Genomic DNA, 18,722 nt, shown 5'->3' with positions numbered 1-18,722 from the left:
ATGAAATTTAGAGATAATACTCTACACTGAAAAAAAAAAAAAAAAAAAAATATATATATATATATATATATATATATATATAGAGTGTTATAACTGCAATGGAATATAAGTTTAGGGTTATAATTTTGAACTGAAATTGAATTTTATTGAAATTGAATTGAAATCATCACTCAGACCAGAGCAGCAAAGGAAAGGCTCAAGCTAATGGGAGTGCTGTGGCTCAGGGGAGAACTGAGGGGGGGGGGCAGTTGCCCTCTGAATTGCAGCCTTTTAAAATGCACTGCTTGCTTGATGTTTGTGGAGCAATCTGGTATGGGATATGATATTGCCAAGGGGAATGTCTTTGTGTACGCACGATGTAAGGAGTGTGAGGAAATCTTATATAGGCCCATAGCAACTCAGCATTGTTATGGGCCTATATGAGAGCTTGAAGGACAGGGCTGATGCCCTCAAAGGATCTAAATTGAGGGGCCCATCAAACTCTCAGCTGCCCACATCAATGCCAGAGCTTGCACTTGAACATCACGCAACACAGTGGCAACCCCCAAGGCAGAATGTGCTGGTCCCAGAGGAACTAGTAGTTGTCGGTGACTCTATTGTCAGGGAAACGGGAAACATTGTGTAAAAAGGAAAGGCGGAACAGCACCAGGGTATGTCTACCAGGGGCAAAGGTTCATGACATTGTAGAGCAGATATCATCTTTTAAGGGCAAAAAAGATGATATTGTTGTACACATTGGCAATAATGATATCAAGAGTAGGAGACCGGCAGAATTACTTAACAAGTACAGATCACTATTGAAAAAAAAAAAAAGCCGTGAATTAGGGTTGAATTTGAAAGTGTCTGCAATTCTGCCAAGATATGACAGGAGGGAGTATATGATGAGAGCCTTTTCGATCAATTCGGCCCTGGAGAGATTGTGCAAGGCTCAAGGGGTAGAATTTTTCTCAGCCTGGTCTGTGCTTGTTAACAGGTGAGACTGCTTCTACAGAAATGGGATACACTTAAATAGAAAGGGTGCAAGAATATATGCTGATGCCATCGAGGCAGTGTTAGGTGGTTCAGAAAACTAGTTTGGGGGAGGATACACGGATTAATAGATTAACAGTAGCCGCTGGCAGAGGTGAAAGTGATTCTTGCACTGCTTCTATTGGAATGAGCAGCAGCCTGGAAAACAAGATGCAGGGGATTTCAGAGACTGCTGGAAGTCATTGTGGTACAAGGAAACACATGGGTTGTGTTAGGGTAGCTAAGAATAGGAACAGATGCATGTATACTTGCATGTACACCAATGATAGGAGTTTGGTAAATAAATTTGATGAATTGGTTTAAAACATCAAAGGCAGATATTGGTGGGATATCAGAGAGACACAGATATAAGGAATGCAGAACTGGAATTTGGGGAGTATAATGTGTACAGGAAGTATAGAAGGATAGGAAGGGAGAAGGGGTTATGCTTTTAGTTAAGAAACACATAAAATCCAAGGAAGTGCAGCCAGTCGACATGGGTGGACAGTGCAGTGTTGAGTCAGTTTGGTGTGACATAAGCACTGGGAAATCAAAATTGAGAGTAGGAGTGTGTTATAGGCTTAATGACTCTGATGAGTATAATAAAAAACTGTACAGATAAGTAAAGTGGGCCAGTAAATCAGAGAGTCTTATAATGGGAGATTTTAATTTCCCGGATATTCTAGAGGGAGTAATACTCTTGATCTGATTATCAGTACAGTAGTGATTCTTCATGCATTAAGAATCTGCAGATAAAGGAACCAATCGGTGGCAGTGATCACAGTGTGCTGAAGTGGGATTTACTCAAAGAGGTTACTACCATCAAGGGTAAAGGAAAGGGTTTTTGTTTTCACAAAGGCGACTATGTAGGTCTGAGACAGTATTTAAATTTTATACGGTGGGACCAACTGATGCTGTTACCAACAGCAAATTCCAAATAGGAAGTATTCAAAGAATTAATCTTGGAAGCTACTGGGTTTTACATACCAACTAAGAAATATTGTTCAAGGTTTAGGGCTAAATGGATGTCAGATGAACTAATGAGACATGTGGCAGAGAAAAAAAAATGCATGGGATACATATAAATTAATGGGTGACATGGAAGCCTACGATAGATATAAGCTGGTCTGTGATCAGTGACTAAGAAGGTTAGGCAGGCGAAGGCAGATTATGAGAAATCTTTGGCAAAGGATGCAAAGAAAAACAGCAAAGAGTTCTTTACGTATGTAAACTGTAGAAGGAAGGGGATGAATCAGATTGGTCGAATGGATATCGATGGTTCAAATGTTGATGATCCTGCTGAGGTGGCTAACAAACTAAATGAGTATTTTGAATCTACATTCACACATGAGGAGTTATTCAGGGAGGGGAATGCCACAGGTGAACTAAACTCTGGGCAGTGAGCTAGATGATTTTGTAATAACTGAGAGGAAAGTGGAAGAGAAATTGTTGAAGATAAAAATAAGAAAAGCACCTGGGGTGGATGGGATCTATCCAGTTATATTAAAGGAGGTATCAAAGGTTTTTTTTTTTTTTTTTTTTGTTAGTTGTTGGCACATCGGCTTCTGTGGACATAATGCACCTCCCAAAGTTTTTGCATTTTCTACTCTGATCCAAGCCCGAGGCGAGATTTGAACCTGCAACCTTTGGGTTGCCAGGCAAGCACTTTACCCACACGGCTAGCATGGTCGGCAGCAAAGCAAGTAAGCAAACCCTTAGCCATAATCATGAGAGCTTCCTTGGACTCAGGGGAGGTTCCCACGGACTGGAGATGTGCAAATGTGTCCCCAATTCACAAAGGTGGATCGAAGGGTGACATGAGTAATTACAGACCAGTTAGTTTAACTTCTGTTCCGGGTAAAATAATGGAGTCGCTGGTTAAAGATGCATTGCAGGATCATCTAGACAAGACTGCAGCAATAATTCAAACACAGCATGGGTTTGTTAAGGGAAAGTCTTGTCTTACAAATTTGATTGGTTATTATGATGTGGTCACAAAGGAACTGGATGCAAAAAATAATTTTGATATCATATACTTGGATTTCAGGAAAGCTTTTGACACTGTTGCGCATGGAAGACTACTGTACAAATTGGAGCAGAATGGTATTAAGGGTAAGTTGCTACAATGGATAAAAGGATGGTTAAGTGGGAGAAGACAGAGGGTGGTAATCAATGGGTGCTGCTCTTCGTGGACTAATGTTATTTGTGGAGTCCCACAGGGTTCGGTCCACTGTTGTTTTGGTGCATTGGGTCCACTGTTGTTTTGTGTATTTATCAATGATATTGATTAAGGTATATCAGGCTTAATGTCGAAGTTTGCAGATGACACAAAGGTTGGCAGGGTTGTTAATGACAGTAATGGCAGTGTGCTACTGCAACAGGATCTAGATAATTTGGGCAGATGGGCTAAGAAGTGGCAACTGAAGTTCAACCTTGACAAATGCAAAGTACTGCATATGGGTAGAAGTAACCCCAGAGAAACGTACCAACTGTGTGGTACTACACTTAAGGTGGTAGAAAATGAAAGACCTGGGAGTAATTGTGCAGTCAGATATGAAGTTTTCTGAGCAGTGCAGACAGGCTGCTAGGGCGGGTCATGGGGTTTTGTCAATGATACATAGGAATTTTGCTAGCAGGGAAAAGGAGGTGATTGTCCCTCTGTATAAGGCAATGGTCAGGCCACGCCTTGAGTACTGCATACAGGTCTGGAGGCCTCATTTTAGGAAGGATGTAGATTTGCTTGAGCGTGTACAGAGAAGAGCAACACGATTGGTGGGGGGAATGAAGGGATTCTCTTACCAAGAGAGGCTTAAGTTCTGCAAATTGCAGTGGCTGGAGACTAGGCACCTGCGCGGTGATCTGATTGAGGTCTATAAGGCCTTGAATGGGTTGAGCACGCTGAATTCTGATGGGATCCTTCCACTTGTTCAGATTACCAACCTACGGGAACATAAGTTCAAATTAAGAAAGGACAGATGTAGAATAGATGTGCGGAAATTTGCCTTTAGCCAGCGGGTGGTTAATTGCTGGAACAAACTTACATCTGTCGTTGTGGAAGTTGATAGGTTAAATAAATTTAAGGAGGAACTGGACAGGGATTTGGAGGGAATGGTGTGATTTTTTTTTTTTTTTTTTTTTGGCTGATGCTGCATAAGCTCCTACACTTGCTTTCTTGCATCATGTGCCACTACTACTACTACGACTATGAGGTTGTCACAAAGGAAAACTGCAAAGAATAATTTTGATATAATTCACTTGGTTTCAATAAAGTCTTTGATACTGTCCAACATAAAAGATTGTTGAAAAAACTGGAGCAATGTGGCATTAGGGGGAAAGTTACTACTGTGAATAAAACGGATGATTAATTACTACATAGAAGGCAAAGGGCGGTTATAAATGGCTACTGCTCGTGGACTTCAACAGAGGTCAATGTTGGGCATTTTACTGTTTTAATGTTATTAATAACATTGATGTAGGTATTTCAATGATTAGGTTTGGGTTTACAGATGATACAAAGGTAGGCATGATGGTTAATGATAGTAATGCTAGTATGATGGTTAATGATAGGTATGATACTGCAACAAGATATGGAAAAATAAGGCAGATGGGCTGAAAAGTGGCAATTGAAGTTTAACATTTAAAAATGCAAAGTACTGCATATGGGTAACAGTAATCCCAGAATAATTTACCAAAGTTGAGTGGTACTAAGTTCAAAGTAGTGGAGTATGAAAAAGATCTAGGGGCATTTGTCTTTTGAATGGGCAACCATACTAGTTGCCACCTGGGCTTTTGCCCATATGTGACTAGTTCTCATCTGTATCATAAGGCCTTTCAACCAAAATACTCAAATGGTTATAATAAACAAATAACACAGAGACCCCATTGGTCAATTCAAATAACATAATGATTAAAGAGTTCAATACAACCATTTGACCTCATGGTGCAGATGGGCCATCATGCCTCCACCATGAGTTAGAGTCCCTACCGCAAGGAGGTAGGTCACTACTGCCTAGCAAGAAGAGCTTGTCTATGAAAAACATGGACATATTCAGCTGTTGTTGCTATTTGGTTTTTAAGAGCATTAGCAACTAAGACCATATTGCTCCGGGGATATGTGGTGGTCATTCCCTGACATTTACGCATCCTCCGTATTTGGTGGTCAATGGGCTCGAACCCCGGTCTTATCAAGAAGCGTGTGCTATGCACTGCTGCTCCTGCCCATCTGGCTACAGAGGCACATACATATTCAGCAAATTTGCTGAACATGTTCCTAGTTGTCAACAATTCCACCAATTTAATTTTAATCTACATTTCTCTAACAAAAATACTTTCCATTTAAACAGTGGAAGAAAGTGAATTTCCTGTCCCCCACCCCAAGTGACTTGTTGCCAGCTGCACTAAAGGGATGCTAAAATAATTGACATCACCTTTAAGTTACTCAACAGAAAATGGAATAAAAATTCAGTTTTTATTACCTTTGAAAAAATTTCTCCAGTTTCTTCAATATCCACTGGAACTACAATGGGAGTTGGTGAAGGACACGGGGATGGATTAAGAAACCATTCTGAGCGTGTTCTCATACGAGCTGCTTGACGTTCATGGACCTGAGGTAAAAATGAAAGAGATTTGGTACTCTCTGCATATCGGTTTACTGCTTTCAGCTCATCAAGAGTCAAACGAGGTGGTGACGGAGAAACAACCTATAAAGGGAATAATTTCTAAAAAACACAAATTATTTTATACAACAGCTTAGGAAATGTTTTCTGTTAGGAAAATATTTGATTATGTCTATTCAATAATTTTTTTTACTACAGGACCAGCCATTGAAGCAAAATCAAGGTGAAATTTTGTATATCATGACTAGAGAATACACAACTTACTCATGCAGAGCAAGAGTTAAATGAAGAAAACCATGCTCTGAAAGATAGTATTAAAACACTGGAACTGAAATGTTACACAAAGTAATAAAAAAATAAAATTTAGTTCAATAGTAAAGAGCTGCATTTTTTAATTATTCTAAACCATAATCATAGTTTTGAATAATGATAAAAAAAAAAAAAAAAAATCAGCAAGAGTAAAATAAAACAAAATGAAAATTACTTAATGGTTATTTGGCAAAAAAAAAAAAAAAAAAAAAAACATGGTTTATGGTGAAGAGTTCACTTTTACGGGAGCTGCTAATTCAACCTTTATTGCATAAATATTGAGTTTTGTTATATTTTTATTAAAAATTGATATTTTGTTTGTCCTGTGTTTATACGATACAGCTGGTTAATTCTTTTGTTTACCTGGTTTTAAAAACTGATTTAAAAAATGAAAGTCACAGTCTACCTTTAAGTTCTACCACCATTCCGCATCGATATAAAAATGATATAGCTGCCATCATTATAGTACTGATATAAGAATGATATAAACATAGTATCAATTATAATACTGTTACAGAACAATATAAACATGATTTAGTAGTCTTCTACATAATTCTTTAGAAGCATTGTTAATATTAGAAATGTTTCATGTATTTTATTAGGAAACACTCGGTTTTTATCAAAATCTTTAAAACTAATAAAGATAGTTTTATAACATAGTAAAGCATAAGGGAAAATCTTTTCGTGAAAATCTCGCTTAATTTCGGTTATTTCTTTACAAATCTTGGTCAGATTACATTATCTAATGGTATTTTACTAGGAAACATTCAGTTTTGGTTTTTATCGAAATCTTTAAAACTAATAAAAATGTGTGGTAGTGTTGATAGTGTGACTGCATTCCATAGTAAAGCAATGGGAAACATTTTCTTCAACATAAATCCATAAACTCTAAATATATAACAATAAAAACAAGACCTTATAATACAATTGTATCACACAGTACGTAAAACAGTATAGTAAGTTCTGCTGAAGAATAATCTAGACATAATTTATATCATACTTGTATTATACTCATTATACTACATTATATTATACTCATATCTCTTAGTTTCGTGCTTATAGTATTTGTACTGGTATTAGTCTATAGTGCAAGGAAGGAACAGACATTAGCAGCAATGGAAAAAAAAAAAGCAGATAAGAAAATACAAATCATGCATTTCCCTTCTTAAGTAGGAAATTATCGAGATGACCTTTAAATTCCTTCAACCTGTCAGCCTAAATTACCTGTAGAGACAACTTGTTCAAGTAATCAACAACTCATCGCCTAAAAGAAAACTTACGACAATCTGGTCTAAACCTCTTCTGTAATTTGAATTTATGGTGCCTAGTTCTGAAATTCTTTATAGCAGAGAAATTTCTGCCTCCATTCATTTTACTAACCCCACTCAGAGCCTTATAAACCTCAATCAGATACTCTCTAAGGTGCCAGGTTGGTTGCCAAGCTCTGTAGCCCACATAATCAAAGTCTTTCCTTGTACGGTAACCATTTTGCTGATCTTAATGTGAGTATATTAGTATATTACTTATTAGTAATAGTGGAAAATGATGCAAGAAAGCAAGTGTATACAGTATCAGCCAAAAAAAAAACCTCCTGTAAAATAATAATAATAATAAAAAAAATAAATAAATAAATTTACATTTTACCTACCTAACCCCACCAACAGTTTGTCTAGTTCTTTGAATTTATTCACACTCTCACTTGCAACAACAATGTATGGAAGCTCGTTCAGCAATCGACCATCACCCGTTGGCTGAAGGTAAACTTATGCACATCTATTCTGCAAGCATCCTTTCTCAATTTGAATTTATGTCTCCTTATGTGCATAGTCTGAGCAAGAGGAAGAATCCCATCAGCACTGAGTTTGCTCAAGTCATTCAAGCACCTCAATGAGATCACCTTGCAGGTGCTTGGTCTTCAGATGCTGCAATTTGCAGAACTGAAGCCTTTCTTCGTAAGGACACTCCGTTCTTCCCCTTATCAATCTCATTCTGTTCTCTATACTCATTCCAGCAGATCTATATCCTTCCTAAAATGAAGCCTCCAGACCTGTATGCAGTACTCAAAATGTGGTCTAACCATTGCCTTATACAATGGGATAATTACTTCCCTGTTCCTTCTAGCAAAATTTGTGTATATAATTGACAAAACCCCATGAGCTGTCTTGGCAGCCTGTCTGCACTGTTCAGAGAAATTCATATTTGACTGCACAATTACACTCGGGTCCTTTTCATTTTTCACAATCCTGAGTCTAGTACCACAGATGGTATGTTACTCTGGGATTACTGCTATCCACATGCAATGTGGATAGCAGTAATCATCAGTAATTATCACAGCCCATCTGCCTAATTACCGTGCATTTTTCAATGTTAACCTCAACTGCCATTTCTCAGCCCATCTGCCTAATTTTTCTAGATCTTGTTGCAGTAGTATACCTTTATTACTGCCATTAACCACCCTTTGTAATCACTGCAAACTTAGACATTAAGTCAAATATACCTTCATCAATATCATTAATAAATACAAAAAACAACAATGGGCCCAGCACTGAACCTGTGTAACTCCACTAATAACATTAGTCCAATCTCGAAAAATATTTCTTGACTGAATGTCTAAGAGTATGAAAGAGGTTGTTTATGCATTGGTATGGCACTTCCATCATTTCTACTACCCAGGTAGTATGAATGCATCATTTATTCATATCTCATATTGTTAACATCTTCACAATGAGTTGCCTAGGTATTGCATTACTTTGAATAAGTAAGACTTCTCTGGTAGAGAAGGCTACTGTTACTTATTCTCTGATGGGAACCACCACCCAGACGGCATCGTTTCGAAGCTAGTTGGCTTCATCATCGGTGGGTGGGCAGGTACCCTGTTGCAATAGTGACAACCCAGTTATGAAGTATAACTCACAATACGAGAGATGCTCAATGGTGTGCATAGTTTAATCGAAATTATTTCTTGATTGAATGTCTATTTTTCAATCTCGAGAATGAAGCAGCATATTGTTTATGCATGGGTATGGCACTTCCATCATTTCTACTACCTGGGTAGTAGAAATGATGGAAGTGCCATACTCATGCATATACAACCTCTTTCATTAGTCCAATATGTTCATAACCACTCAGATGGTCCATTCATAACCACTCAATGTCTTCTCCCACTTAACCATCCCTTTATCTATAGCAGTAACTTGCCCTTAATATCACACTGCTCCAATCTGTACAGAAGTCTTTTATGTGCAACAGTATCAAAAGCTTTCCTGAAATCAAAGTATATGTTAACAAAATATATATTTTGATATCATACAATATCAGACAAGATCTCTCCTTAACAAACCCATGCCATGACTGAAGTACAACTGCACTTCTGTATAGATGGTCCTGCATCACTTCTTTAACCAGTGACTCCATTAGCTTCCACCTCTGGACCCTTTCAAGAAGCTTAATGTCATTTTTCAAATGGGGTCTTCATACTTGGACACAAGTATTCCAAATGTGTTCTTACAACTGCACTTATTCAGTGGGATTATGACTTCCCTATCTCTCTACAGGATGTTAGTTGATAAATCATTGATAAACCTTGGGCTTATTTGACTGGTTGTTTACACTGTTCAGAGAATTTCATATCTGTCCATATCATAACTCCCAGATCCCTTTCTTCCTCTACTGTTTTTAATTCGACCCCACCAAGTTTATTTTGGGTTTGCTATTCCCCAAGTGTACGACTTTGCATTTGGCTTCATTAAAACATAGTTGCCACTTTTCTGATCATTCTTGAAGCCTGTTTGAGTCATCCTGAAGGAGAACTGCTTGGCACTGATCATTAACAACTCTCCCAATCTTTACATTGTCTATAGATTTTGACATCACATCCTCTGTTCCTTAGACAATGTAGTTTATAAAACCCAGAAACAACAACGGTCCAAGAACTGATCCTTCATAAATACAACCCTCTATATTCTTAAATTTGGACTAGAATCACCTTTGACTAGAGAAACAAAACAAAAGGCTCAAAGCAGGAGGAATGCTTTGGCTCAGGAGAGAACTGATAACAGCAGTTCTTTTAAGAATCAGATTTTTATAATGTGCTCTACCTGTTATCTCTTTGCAAAACTACCTTTAGCTGGACATGATACAGCCAAAGAAGATGCCTTTGTGTGTTTATTGTAAAGAGATAAGCAGACATAAGTGATTATGACTGCTTCAAAAAGGTTACTATAGTAGGCTTTGCACACCTTCAAAAATGTTCAGTCAGAGCAAAGTCTGAACAGCAGTGCCTGAACACTGCTATTCAGACTTGGATGTCAAAAGCATTTTCAAAACTGCACCTAAAGGGATTCTGATTTCAGTTTTTTCTTCACCTGGTTAAATATTCTAACACTTGGCACTGGATCATATCGGTATACAAATTGTCTTGACAGTAGAATATGTAAATCTGCACTATGGTGGTGTGTGTGTGTGTGTGTTTTTTACCATTTGTATAAAACACTTCATAATGAAGTATTACTGCATCAATCTGTTTTGTTATTCAACATGTATTGTCTCTAGTTTATCTTTTGGGATTGACAGGAAAGGCAGCCTTTTGAATTTCTAGACTATTGGCAATGAGAGTTATGAGTTGAAAATGCACAACTTATTTTATTTAAAATTAAATCTGCAATTATATATTAGTTTTCAATGAATTTTTATTTTATTAATCTTTATTTTTTTCTAAATTATGAGAGGGCTCATCACTAGGCTGCATTGTATGTTTGCATAGGAAATTAACCTGCAGAATAAAGTTTTTTTTTTTTTTTATGGCTAACTGAACAGTTACAGCAAACTATTCTCAGGTGTTTATCATAGCCTTAATTTGTTAACAAAATTAAGAAAAAAATTCTAACACAGTTTTCTTTCTTTTTTTTTTTACAAAATATACAGAGAAACTATGGTAGTAACTCAAGTAAAAAAAAATGGTTTCTCTATTGTAAACTTGGAGAGTTGGCAGCTACAGTGGCAGACAAAAAAACTTCATCACCTCAATCAAGTAACATTTGTAGTGAAACATAAGATATTGTTTCATTACAGTCATTTTGTTTCTCGCAAAGCAAAGGTATTGTCAGATAACGCTTCTATTTCATCAGCCGTTTCTATAAATATGGTGTTGTAAGAGTATACACGCTCATTAGTATCCTGTTTTGCAGAGGTGTAAGCATGGCTCCATATGTTCAGTTGACACCAAGAAAAAAAAAGTGTAGCAGTTGCTCTGTCCCAGGAAGGGCTTTGTGTGTTATCACTGATAAAATAGGCTGCTATCAGTCAACAGTATCCCGAGTGCTGAAATTAAAGCGTGAAACCGGTGATGTGAATAGAAGACCTGAATCAGGCCATAAGAGAGCGACTACACCTTCCTAAGATCGATATTTGAAATGGCTATGCTTTCATAATCGCCATGCTAGTGCTCCTGATCTAAAACTGGACTTTGAGATGGCCTCTGGTGTTGAAACAAGTGCACTGATTATCTAAAGACTGCTTTTGAGATGTGGTTGGCATGTCTATCGGCCCAAGAAGAACCCTTTGTTGACCCAACAAATGAGGAAGAAGTGACTTGCTTGGGCTAAAATGCATGTTTCATGGACAAAAGAGCAATGGGACACCATCATCTTTTATGACAAATTGAAATTCAATCTGCATGGCTCGGATGGGAAGTGATATGTCAGAAGACGAAAATTGGAAGAATACCATCCTGACTACATAACACCGACTGTAAAGTTCCCTGCTGGTCAGATGGTCTGGGGATGCATAACAAGCAAAGGTGTGGGGTGAATTAAGTTTATTAATGAATGGTGAATGCAGAAACCTACACTGCTACCTTGGAGGAGTGCCTGAAACCTGTTATTAGGGATCACCACAGAGACGTCCAAAACTGCATTTTTCAACAGGACTCAGCACCTTGCCACACAGCAAAATTGGTAAGTGTTATGATATTTAGATTTAATGATGAGTTTGTCTTCTTGTCTTACAAGGCTTAAAACATATTTACACCAATGTTTTCCCTTGTTTTTCTCCCTTAAGGTGCAGTCATACCTCAGAAATGCTGGCATTACAGTGTTGGACTGGCCTGGCAACAGTCCAGATTTGAACCCTATTGAAAATTGCTGGTACATATTGTCATCTAAAATTGCTCAGAAGAAGCTAACAAGTAATATTCAGCTGCAGGAGAGCATTGTAAAGATGTGGTACCACAAAATTGGGCAACCGTATATCCAGAAGTTAATTAACTCTATGCCAGATTGTTGCAAGGTTGTAATTGCAGCTCAAGGAGGAATAACAAAATAATGAGGACTTATTTTGCTGATTTATAGTACATAATACTATTACATTAACTTGCCATTTCAGTTTGTGCACGTAAATGCAATAAAATGTATGTTTCATTGTCATGGTTACCATTTGCACAATTTCTCATATTTCCATTAATTATGCATTTTACCCTTTGGGAAGATATTTATGGCAATTAGGTATATCCGGTGGAGTCTTTTTATTGGATTTCATTCACAGATATATATATATCCCATCTAACAAATTCATTTTTAATATTTCTGCAACCCACAATGCAGTGTAAAACACATTATTTGCAAAATTCACAAGCGATGCAGTTTTTTTTGTGTCACTGTATGTATACGTGAGCAATGAGCTCAACCCAAGAACTTAACAGTTAAGCCTTGCATATTTTAATCCATTGGCTGATGTGCAGGATCAGACAGGTGCCATTTGAAAATGGTGCATATTAATCATTAATTAATGATTAAAAATCTGAATTTTTTTTTCTATCTTCCTAAGTGTAGTCACTTTTATTTATTCACGATAGTTTTGGAAGTGCTTTGAATGTATTAAGTGAAGTATTACTTCACTTAATACATTTTGCAAAAAACCTGTCAGGTACTCCTTCACAATTTACTGTTTTTCCCTTTTGCTTCAATATGCTAGTTTCACTTTCAGTATCTTGTAAACAACAAGATACTGAAATTTTTTTTTTTTTTTTTTTTTTCAAAAAAAAACAAACAAACATAGAAGAGTTGGGCATCTGTCAGGTTCCACACAACAGTACTTATAACAAACAGGGGCATGACTGCTGCTGGGTTAAAAATCTATTTAAATTTAAAAGAAATCTAAATCATTATTTTATTGACATTTCTTACTATTTGTATGAATTTCTTAAATAAAAATTAATTGATTAATTTTCTGTTCATACTTTGGGACAACCACCTCAAGTCAGAGGAATTCACAAGACAGATACAAGAATATCACCATATCTGCAGTAATCAGAGCAGTTTGAACTATGGTCACTCAAAGTATGTGCTTTTCTGTACCTTCATGCTTAACTGAAGTTAAATATATGAAATAAATTGTTTGCTAAACTAGATATCAAATTGGAATGCTTCAATTTTTCAGAGAGTCCTAAGAGATCACGACTTACCATTATATTAAAAACATAACATATTTAAAAAATAAACAAATTACATTAGCGAACACATTATACTGATTATCTATTGTGAGAAATTAAACTTAGCCAATGCAATGCACTGTTACAGAAACACAGAAGGAACTCATTTTCTTCTGCATTCTTTCTGATTGAAGCTATCCAGTTAAATTTTTTTAAAAAAGTGGCTCAGAGATGTTCCTACAGATGGGAGCTATGAAAATTTTTTTCCTATTCACAAAGGGATATGAAATGGAAAAGTGACTAATTAGCATTAGCATTAGTTGAGGAACATGATGCAAGAAAGCAAGCTTATACAACATCAGCTCAGCCAAAAAAACAAAACAACCCTTCCCATTTCACCCATCCAGTCACTCCAAATGCTTGTCTAGTGCAGCCTTAAATTTATTTAAGGCTATCAAATTCCACAACAACAGATGGAACTCTGTTCCAGCAATCGACTACCAGCTTGGCTGAAGGCAAACTTCCACACATCTATTCTACAACTGTCTTTCTTCAATTTGAATCTCTGCCCCCTCAGGTTCTTAATCTGAGCAGGCAGAAGTATCCCATCAGCATTAAGCCTGCTCAAACCATTCAAGGCCTTGTACTAGGGCTTACAATACTGGGATCCAGGTAATTTTTTTCTGGTATTGATACAAAAATACTGGTTTTTCGGTACTAATTAAAAAAAAATAATTGTTTATAATTTAATCACATAAAGGTTATAAAATCACCTTTATATGATTATGACGTTATCTCTACAAGCAAATGTTCGATAAATCATCGATAGGACACCATGCAACATTGCAACCACAATTCTCGGACTTCATGTCTGACCGTATCGTAACTCTCAAGTCCTCCGCTACTGACTTTACTTCAACTCCACCAAATGTATAAGTTATTTTGGGGTTGCTGTTCCCCAGGTGTAAGATGCATTATTATTATTAGCTATATGGTGCAAGGAAGACTGAGGCTTATGCTGCACCAGCCAAAAAAAATTTCTGAATTACCTTAAGAAGAAGAAGAAGAAGAAGGAAATCGCCAAGAAAAAAAAGAATGATGATATCCAGCTCAGGACCCTGGGTGTGCCAAGCCCATAACTCCAGATGTGGGCCCCTGGGGTAATTTTTGTTGAATTAAAGCATAGCTGCCACTTTTCTGACCATTCCGGAAGTCTATCTAAGTCACTCTGAAGAAGCTCTTGGCGGCGACCATTAACTACTCCACTGATCTTTACATCATCTGCAAGTCGCAAGACCCCATGCCCTCCATCCCTTCATAGATGTCATTTAAGATAATCAAAAATAACAGAGGTCCCAATACTGATCCTTGGGGAACTCCACTTCTTACATTAACCAAAGGAATAACCTTCTTACATTAACCCAAGGATAAATGGTTATTCTGAGGAATAATCATTTATCACAACCCTCTGCCTGGTGCTCTCAAGTCATCGTGCTATCCATCTAAGGATTTTCCCTATGATTCCAGCCTGCTCCAACTTATAAAGTAACCACACATGTGGAACTGAGTCAAATGTTTTGCTGAAATCCAAATAAACAATGTCAAAATTATTCCCCAAGTCCAGCTCTTGAGTAACTCTGTCAAAATAGCTAACCAGATTAATTAAACATGATTTTCCCTTTACAAAACCATGCTGTGTATCCTACAGAATTCCATTTCCATCTAAATGATCCTGAATTCCACCCTTGATCATTGCCTTCATGATTTTCCTTACTACTGAAGTTAGACTGGCCAGTCAGTAATTTCCCATTACACTCCTAGAACTGCCTTTATATTCCAATTTACACCAATCCAACAGAATCTCTCCTGAGTCCAGTGATGCTCTCATAACTAGCCTTAATGGTTCAATGCACTCACTTGTCGCCTCCTTTAAGATTATAGGGGATATGCCATCAACCACAGGAACCTTACTCACCTGTAGGCACGAAAGTTCTCATTAAATAATCACTTGAAATTTCAACATCATTAATTACATTTTTTTCAACTTCAGTTCCATAATATCTCATTGACACAAAGGTTTTTTTTAATGTAAATATTGATGCAAAGTAATTGTTGAGTTCATCTGCAACTTCAACTGTGGTATCTAATACTGTCCACGTCCATTACACAAGGGTCCAATCTGATTTGTCCTTCTGTTCTTTGCATTTATATATGTGAAGAATTCCTTAACTGCACTCTTTGTTCTTTTCTTTATTCCTTATCCCCACTCTTTGCTTTCTCCCAGACTCAGTAAAGATACTATAGCAAAAATTATACTTCATTTAATAAAATGTCTTTCTCCATCAGAAAATGATGAACATAATTCAACCATGGAAGACCAATGTGGAACAGAACATCAGTGTTCCACAAATTCTTTCCAAAATAAGAAATTGCCCGACTTCAATGAGATTCTAAAAGATGAACTTGAGTTGGAAATTAATGAAATACTTAACTATTTTGGCTAAAAAAAGTTCAAATCCTAGAAAATATGGACTGATATCGTCTAAGATTATCTCAGTACAATAGTACCATCCAGCATAGAATCCAAAAGGGCATTTTCTGCCACTAATCAAATATGTACCAAAATTAGATTCATTTTAAACGATTATACTATTCGTTGCTTAAGTTTCTTAAGCACTCACTTTATTCGGACAGGTAGTGTGGATGCTTAAACATAACTAAACTTTGCAGTAACAATATTTATTTATTTGTTTTTAGAATAACTGTATTTTAATGATTTTTTTTCAGAATATTTATTATTGCAATAAAAGTTTATTTAAAACATGAATTCAAGTAATTACAGTACTTGTTTTTTCCTTACTTTATTGCACCTAATTGTCATCAAAATTTATTATGAAAAACATTTGTTTTTGGAATACTGGTATCCTGGTTTCATAAATTAAAAATATCGAAATACCGGTATTAAGATTTTGACCGGTATTGTAAGCCCTACCTTGTACACCTCAATCAGAGCACCTTGCAGGTGCCTAGTCTCCAAATGCTGCAACTTGCAGAATTTAAGCCTCTCTTTGTAAGAGCATCCCTTTGTCCCTCTCACCAATCTTGTTGCTCTTCTCTGTACTCGTTCTAGCAACTCTACATCCTTCCTAAAATGAGGCCTCCAGACCTGTATGCAGTACTCACATCTATAGTACTCAAGGTGTAGCCTAACCATTGCCTTATACAAAGGGATAATCACCTCCTTTTCTCTGCTAGCAAAATTCCTGTATATCATTGACAAACCCCATAACCTGCTCTTGCAGCCTGTCTGCATTGCTCAGAAAACTTCATATCTGACTGCACAATCACTCCCAGGTCTTTTAGTCTGTGAATCTCCCCCCCCTCCAAGCTACCAAGATAGCATCAGCAAATATTCTTGCATCCTTTCTATTTAAGTGTATCCCGTTCCTGTAGAAGTAGTCTCTCCTGTTAGCAAGCACATACTATGCAGAAAAAAATTCTACCCCATTATCCTTGCACAATCTTTCTAGGGCCGAACTGATTGACAAGGCTGTCATCATATACCCTCTCCTATCATGTCTGGGCAGAATTGGAGACACTTTCGAATTAAACACTAACTCGTGACTTTGTTTTTTTTAACATTGGCCTGTAGTTGTTAAGTAAGTCTTTCAGATCTCTTATTCTTAAAATCAGTGCCAATGTGTATAACAATATCATCTTTTGTGCCCTTAAAAGACCATTCTGTCTTTTAAGGGCATGATATCTGCTCTACAATGTCATCAACTTTTGCCCCTGGCAGACATACCCTGGTCCTGTTTCACTTATCCTTTTTGCATAATATATTCCCCGTCTCCCTGACAATAGAGTCACCGATAATAACTAGCTCCGACTAGCACATTCTGCCTTGGAGATTGTTGCTGTGTTGCCTGAGCTCTGGAGTTCAGTCGGGCAGCTGAGAGCTTGATGGGCCCCTCATATTAAATTCTTTGAGAGCACCTACCCTACACCTCAATCACTCATAGAAGCCCATCAGAATGCAGAGTTGGTGCCTAATTTCTTTAGTCTCTGCACCTAGCACACAGAAAGACACCCTCCTTGGCTAGATCATGTCCTGTTCTTGAAAGATCTGCAAATATTTCTATTTTGCACCTTTTTTTAGACTGTGATGCGTTCGAGAATCGCCCCCTTTGGTTCTCCTATGAGCTACAGTACTACTGCTACTTCGTGCTCTAGTCTGGGTCATGATTCCGTTTAAGTGCAATTTAATTGACAATGAAATTTAATAAGATTAATAAATTTTACTGATTAATTGATAATATTATACTAAGCTAACAGATTTCTAATAGAGTACTACATATTTCATTATCTAGTTTTACATTAACCTTATGCTATCAAGTTCAGGATATACGTTACGTTATTCCATATCGTATAACAATGGCAGCAAGTTACGAATGGTAAAATCGATGGACACGAAGTATTAACTTTCAAAATCACTATCTAAATTCAAAATAAACCAAGGAGCTTGACTAGAACTATAAAGCTACTTATAGAAAATAATTTAATATAACAATTAAGTTAATAAAATGGCCAAATATAAATAAAAACTTAGTGTTTGCAATCACAGCATGAATTTATTAAGGGAGATCTTGTCTGACCAATCTGATTAGATAGGAGGTCATCCCAAAGCAAAAACTTTTCCCATCATATACTTGGGTAAAGGCTTTAATACTGTTCCATATGAACTTTTTTTTAAATGAAAATCACAAACATGAAAGTTATTGGAACCTACAGTACTTGGTACTGTACAGGGGTTGAAAGCCGAGAAGACTGCATTAGCATTAGTAGAGGCATATGATACAAGAAAGCAAGCTTATGCAGCATCAGCCAAAAAAAAAAAAAAAAAAAAAAAAAAAACAAAATAAAAAAAAACCCACTCCCATTTCACCCCTCTGTTCGTTCGAAATACCTGTCCAGCTGAGCCTTAAATTTATTTAGGCTATCAACTTCCACAACAAGGGATAGAAGTCTGTTCCACCAACCAACTACCCGCTGGCTAAAGGCAAATTTCCGCACATCTATCCTACATCTGTCTTTCCTCAATTTGAATTTATGCTCTCTCAGGTGATTATTCTGAGCAAGAGGAAGAATCCTATCAGCATTGAGCATGCTCAAACCATTCAAAGCTTTATACACCTCTATCAGATCACCTCGCCGGTGCCTAGTTCTCCAGACACTGTAATTTGCAAAACTTAAGCCTCTCTTCGTAAGAGCAACCCTTTGTTCCATTCACTAATCTTGTTGCCATTCTCTGTACTCATTCCAGCAGCTTTACATCCTTCTTGAAATGAGGCCTCCAGACCTGT

General features: G+C 37.0%; 1 protein-coding gene across 1 annotated transcript in view; it reads right to left on the bottom strand.

Moving 5' to 3' along the window:
• RhoGAP71E (Rho GTPase activating protein at 71E) overlaps positions 1–18,722 on the bottom strand; it is a 358,970-nt gene that overhangs the window by 21,127 nt on the left and 319,121 nt on the right. Inside the window, exon 12 of the mRNA XM_090381175.1 lies at positions 5,551–5,612. Coding sequence (XP_090237301.1) covers positions 5,551–5,612 — 62 coding nt within the window. The remainder of the gene's footprint in view (positions 1–5,550; positions 5,613–18,722) is intronic.

Source organism: Mastigoproctus giganteus, chromosome 9, assembly GCF_048544385.1.
Source record: "Mastigoproctus giganteus isolate SK-2022 chromosome 9, ASM4854438v1, whole genome shotgun sequence".
In the NCBI taxonomy this organism is placed as follows: Eukaryota; Metazoa; Arthropoda; class Arachnida; order Uropygi; family Thelyphonidae; genus Mastigoproctus; species Mastigoproctus giganteus.
This window is presented reverse-complemented; position numbering and strand designations above follow the sequence as displayed.